This window comes from Microtus ochrogaster, unplaced genomic scaffold (genome assembly GCF_000317375.1).
Source record: "Microtus ochrogaster isolate Prairie Vole_2 unplaced genomic scaffold, MicOch1.0 UNK119, whole genome shotgun sequence".
Lineage (NCBI taxonomy): Eukaryota > Metazoa > Chordata > Mammalia > Rodentia > Cricetidae > Microtus > Microtus ochrogaster.
This window is the reverse complement of record NW_004949217.1, coordinates 475690-482010: the sequence shown is the minus strand read 5'-3', so window position 1 is coordinate 482010 and position 6321 is coordinate 475690. Positions and strand designations below refer to the sequence as shown.

The following is a 6321-nucleotide window of genomic DNA, read 5'->3' as shown; positions in this document are numbered from 1 at the left end:
CATCCAAGTTCAGGGTTTAAATCTGCTGGAAAAGCAAATGACTGATATTTTAGCTTGGGCTGCCATGCTTTCTCCCTCTCCCATTTCCTCAACTCTGCTCTTGAAGAGTCTAGCCCCTCTGTGAGTCTTTAGCAGCTGTGGGCATTTGGGAAGCCTTCCACTTTCCAGTTCGCCAACTAGAATTTACCTACAAGATGACGATTGAGATCTTTAGGGTCCATTCACGCCCCCCTTCAGGCCTTTCTTGGTTTCTCTGTAAATAATAATTAAAAAATATCTTTGGGATCAGGCGGAGTAGAGCCCACTGATTCCATGCCTGCCCTAGGAAGGTTTTTGCAGAGGATAAGGTTACAACTGCCTGCCCAGGACTCCAGCCGTGCGGCCAGTGAAACGTGGGCCTTCTCCCGTCCTCCCCCTCCCGCCTCCTAGTGACAAGGGGCTCCCAGACCGGTGCAAGTAGAGTATCTTTATTGAATACAGAAGCTCCTCGAATGCCCCGTGTGCTCCGTGGCTTCTCAGCAATTCCTTTCATTCCCAAAGTGCAGTAGCCAAGCACGGGTCCCGCCTAACTCCCTCCCATTTCTTCTTGGGGATTTGGGAAGGGAAGAAGGGGGAGGAGGAGAGCGAAGATGGGATGGGGAGGGGGTGGCCTGTGGGTTGGGCCTGCATAAGTCTGGATCCTCCGGCGAGAGACTGGGCGGGCTTGGGGCTGCGGGGAAGCGTGTGATTGGGTGTGACCTTCAATCTGCTTGTCAGTTTCGCGGGCACACAGCGGGGAGGGGGAGTGGGCGGAGGAGGGGGCTGCCTGAGCCTCTTGTCCGGCCCACCGACAGCATGAAGCCTTTAGGGGTGCTCAGTGCTTTCAGGTCCTTTCTTGAAACCTCTCATTCGCCCTCAGTCTGAAGGTAGGGCTAGGTGTAGAACGGATCTCAGGGTCCCAGTCTGCGGGGCCACCACAAAGGGAGAGGAGGGGGCGAGAGACAGGAAGGAAGCAAACCATAAAATTGAAAAAAAAAATAGAGCCCTTTGACTTTTTATTTATTTTTTATTTTTATTTTTATTTTTTTTTTACCCCCTCTCCCTTCCGGATGGCTGTGTAGCAAACGTAGGCAACACCTTGGAAGGGACGAAGTTGGTCTGCAGTGGCAATTTCGTGGGTTCACGGTTGTGAGCACGGGGCTAGGAGATGGAGCCCTGGTCCAGGTGGAAAACGAAACGATGGGTCTGGGATCTCACCATCTCAACCCTCGCCTTGACTTTCCTCTTCCAAGCCAGAGAGGTCAGAGGAGGTAAGGAGAAAAAAAAAAGAGTTTGGGGAGGTGGGACATTGCCACCCGGCATTCTTCTTGTGCCCTTCCCCCTAGTATTCGCCCCACTTCTTTTTAAATAAAATCCAGATTGTAGTTGCTACCAGGTTAGGAGTGGAAACTGGAGAGACTGTTGGATGTAGGCGGGACAGTAATGAGAGAGGAGGTAGGTGGCAGGATTAAAAGATCTGTCAGGCACACAGCAGGCTGAGAAAGCCCTCCGTCCCTTTCCACTTACTTTGCAAAAAAGAAAAAAAAATATTACTTTGAACGGGAAGGCAGTGGTACAAAGCTTTTGTTTCAAAAACAGTCTTTACTCACAGTACTCGGCCCTTTGAAGAACTCTTTGGGTTTCTCCAGGTTCTAATGGAGATATCTTTTGAAGGGTGAACTGAGGAGAAAATATAGAGAAAGGGTATAAAGTGAACTGTGATAAACTTCTTTGTCTGCGACAAGTGAGAAAGGGGGCTGTTTTTAGTTTGAGGGATATAAGAGAAAGCAGGGGGATGAATTTAGAAGATTGAGAACACTTTGTGTGTGGCATTTTGAAATGCTTCTGAATGGAACACTTCACAGACGAGAAAGTGGAGTTCGGGACAGCGTGTGGGGGGCACTTTCCCCGATGTTTAGCCCCCTCATCTTCTCCGTGACCCCGTCACCTTCACTCATCCTCGCCCTCCTACAAACAGCTTCTTCTTGCAGGTTGGACATGCAACTGTCCTGGAGGGCGATGAAAGTCTTCAAACAAATAGGGTGGGGGGCAGACTGGAGGGTTTGGGAGGAAGACGAGTGGGCCTGGGATGGGAGGAGGGAGGTAAGGAAAAGTTCCTACGTGGCACTACCAAATATTGAATGGCCAGACCTGTGTAGCCACTGTAGCCCTGTCAGTACCGAAGGAGGGAGAGCGACTTCACTCCTCCCACCGCCTCCTCCCTCCCTTGCCTCCGCCCTTTCCCTAAAAGGCATCTGGCTGTGGCGGTCCCTTAGGTGCTGTAGACTCGGCTGGCAGGAGAAAGCCTTTGGAGTTGGGCAGCCGGAGCAGTTCAGAGTAGAAAGCAAGCTTTGTCAGGAGTGCAGAGAGAAGCCGGGCAATAGGGAGGTGAGGAGTGGGGAACACAAAAAATGCCAACCGGACTCTGAACGTGCAGGTTTAGAAGAAACCTGAGCCTGGCCATCGGTCTTATTAACCAGACTTGAGAGCTCCCTAAAGAGAGTTAGTGCTTCAGGAGGCCCAGCCCTAACCTTGGCTCTGATGTTTGTGGACTTGACGCTTCCCAGAAGCAGGCAGACAGAGTCTCATTCAGCCCGTGATGAACACTGGTGACCCTAGAGTCACAGTGGAACTCCGTTCGAATTTTGCAGCAGTGATTTATTTACGTTAATTCATTGTAACTTCTTGGAGGATAAACCTAAGCGTCTTTGAAAGCAGACGACCTCAAAAAGTTTGCATTTTCCCTTTGGTACTTTGTCGCCTGTTGGGTTGGTCAGCAGTTCTGCCCTCTGCTGGTTTCCATTAGTATTCAAAATTCAAGCATCAGCCACAGCAAAGAAAAGCCTATTTTTAGTGACACTGAAAAATGTCACTTGCCTAAGGAAGAATAGATTGCTGTTTCATCTCAGCTTGTCATATAAAAGTGTAGGCACGAATATACCAGTGCCAGTTATGTAAAAGCACAGAATTTGAGACATTGTGCAGCGATTGCCAGTATTATGGGTTACCTGAATGCATTATCTCCTTTTCTTTTCCATACTGGGATTTCCAGTCAGTCAAATTTCTGTGCTTTTAGGCCAAAATTTTCTATTTGCACTCTTAACTATAAATCAAAAAAACACCTTTAGAAAATATTTCAGGACCACACCACTACAGTTGCAGAAAGTAATGTTTCCATATTTTATAAAGCTAAAGAATGAGAGAAAGAGTGAAGCATAGGGTCAGATGTTCTTTCTCATGAACTATTTTGAAAATAGTGTAAGCCAGTAGATAGTTACATGGAAAGATTTGGGTATTTATTTTTATGAAGTTGGTAAGTTCGTGTTACTCAATGGAAAGTTACTTATTTGTTAATCCAATCTTGTAGGTGTTCATTCTTCAAATTTATCAAAAAAGAAATGATAGCAAATAAATGCTTAAAAAAGAAACACCGGCATCAAATTCCCAGTCAGCACAGAAGGGGAGAGTTCTAAAGCCAGCATTTAGAATTGTAGTTTGAAGACTGGGTGGAATTTATTATCATCGCTTTCTAAATAGAGGTATCTTATTTCAGTATCATCCTGATCGAACGAATTTTCCAGAGGTGGGCGTGCATGCTTCGGTTGTTAAATCAGAAGATAATTTAAAATGAACTGGGATTCATATAAAACTGGAGCATTAAAGCAATATATATGAGGAAGATTTTGTGGATTTTTTTGGAAGTGGATGGTTTAATGAAATTGATTTCACTTATTAGTTTGCTTTAAAAATCTAGAGTAATTTGAAAGTCTTCAACATCTGTATTATGATTTCATAAACATAAGACTGTTGTTAGTTAATGGATAGCCTTTGATACTAGCTTTTGTTTTATGTTTGGTATATTTGCTATGTTTCACCTCGGGACTTCAGGGATTTTCTATGTGCAAAAATTAGTCCATAAATTACTATAAAAACAGGTTTTATTTGAAATTTATAGTGACTGTGCTCTGCCTATATTAAAATCACATCTTATCATATGTTTCAAATCATAGTCTCAGGAAGATTTGGCAATTACTGATACTGTAACTGTAAATATCTAGATGAACTTAAAAAAGACCATTAATTATAATGGCCTTCTGCCTTTAGCTGTTAAGCCAATTGTGTTCTGTAGACTGCTGGTACTTTCAAAGAGGAATTTTAGTGGCGGCCAGCAGTGGGTAGTGAGGACTGTAGAAGAGCTGTTTTGAGTGCCCGGGATCAGCAGGTGAAACGGTACTGGCTTCCAGAATGAGTGCTAATTCAACCTGTGGGGAGCTCAGGCTTGTCTCTCTAGTTATTTAATTAGAGTAAGTTAAAATATGAGTTATGCTCTTACCGATAAGTGCAGTATTTGGTAGGATAATTAATATCGTGTCTTTTCATAAAATAAAAGGGCTCATGAGTGAAACATTTTTGCATCGGTTATATATCAAGGACTAGTTGGAGTGGCACATATTTAGTTAGCAAGGACTCTTTCATCTCATGCTATTTGTTTTATTATTATAATGAGTAATTTGCATCACTTTGGGACAATTTGTAGACAAATGAAAAATATATAAACAAAGACAGCTTCATTGCTTACTGTTTAAATTTTTGAACTTATGACTAGAATAAATCAATAATAAAAGAATAAAAGGTCAACTTTTTTTTAAATTATCCTTAAAATACAGCAAAACGAACACTGATTTTTGTACTAGGTGGGTTGAATTTACTTTCTAATACTTTTTGGAGATAGATTTTAACTCATGTTAACTTCTTAAGCATTTATTTTGTCCATCATTTAAGAGATTTAATAATTTAAGAGTAGTTTAACAGGCCCATTTATTTAAAGGAGTTAAAAGTGCACTGATAAATTTCTTTCTTGAGAATTCTAAAGTTAGAATCTACTTTTTCATTTTAGTACAGATGAAACTGAGGCACAAAATGGTGTTATTTAAATAATTCTTATAAAACATTACATATAGTACAAGATTGTCTGTGTAAGATGAAGTTCTATAATTAAATATAATTAATATGAACATAAATCTTAGACTTGATGGAATGGGCAAGTTTGTGTGATACACTAGAGTTATTATTAGCAAGAAGGTACTTATATGATAATTTAAAGAAAATCAAATCAAAGAGCAAGCATTTTAAAATTTTAATTTTTTAACTTTGGAGAAATGTAATGTCTCATCATTTGATCATACATGTATTACTAATACAACCAGTGAAGTGGATATCAGATCATTTGGATTGGAGTAGAAAGAACAACTCCTAAAAAAGTATGCACATTTATTGCTGGTTGGAAACAGAGTGTTCAACAATAGTAATTGAAGTCATAGCAATATAAAGCACAATTTAAAATTCTAAATAACCCAAGGAAATTACATGTATATATCTATGTACACACACATATTAGATGCATTATGTATGTGAATATATTTCAAATGAGGAAATGCCATTTTGCTCTCTCCATACCAATTCTTATCATATGACATGTATGATATCATATGATATTATAAGGCTTTTATTCATAGGTAGGAATCATTGTGTTTTACTTTATACATGTTAACAACCTTTTTCTAAATACACAGTTGGTTTTCTTAAAAAATGAGAGAATATAGTAGTTCAAATTCAAATTAAAGCTTTATTTCCAAATGCTAAAATACTTGAAACTACAGAAATAGCCTTTAAATTGGGAATACATGTGCAGCTAATTAAGGAAGTCTGAATGGGTGGCCTTGTTTTCTGTTGTATGTGACCCTAGTGTCACATATGTGAGTGCTAGGAAGTAAGGGAAGAAACTTTCCATTTTATATTGCAATATTCATTTCTGGAAATGGTATCTTTAGGAGCTAATATGTCTATTGAATTAAGAGCCATTTTTTTCTTCTTCTTCAGGAATCAATGTTGATAGGGACCTAAGGCTGCTTCTATAGATTTATTATGAGTTCTTGTCATAATGTTCAACAGTGCATACATATATGGGGACTATAAATAATGAGTTCTATCCATCCCTGTAAATAATTTTGAATGATTTATTTTTAGGTGCCTCAAAGGCAGGAGTTTATTATATCCAAGTACGCCCTTCTTTCACCACTCGCCTATGGAGACAGAATTAAGGGCAGTTGGTGCAGTCATTAGGAATGCAAGCTGAGGGATGCTCGGCAGTTCTGCTTCTATTCCTTCATGTCCTTCATTTAATACTGCGGAAATGTGACCTAGGCGCTGAAGCGGTGAGAGGGATGATCTCTTCCTTCCTTCTTCCATCCTTCCTTCCATCCATCCTTCCTTCCTTCCTTCCTTCCTTCCTTCCTTCCTTCC

At 40.7% G+C, this 6321-nt stretch overlaps 1 protein-coding gene across 2 annotated transcripts in view; it reads left to right on the top strand.

Moving 5' to 3' along the window:
• Positions 1 to 836: 836 nt before the first annotated feature.
• Positions 837 to 6321, top strand: part of Col11a1 (collagen type XI alpha 1 chain) — a 171795-nt gene continuing 166310 nt past the window's right edge. Inside the window, exons 1-2 of one of the 2 annotated variants that reach the window (XM_026778271.1) lie at positions 837 to 905; positions 1101 to 1289. In XM_026778271.1, coding sequence (XP_026634072.1) covers positions 1187 to 1289 — 103 coding nt within the window. In that variant the 5' untranslated portion in view covers positions 837 to 905; positions 1101 to 1186. Of the gene's footprint in view, positions 906 to 1013; positions 1290 to 6321 lie in introns of those variants that run through there. The other variant, XM_005371661.3, reaches the window with a different exon arrangement.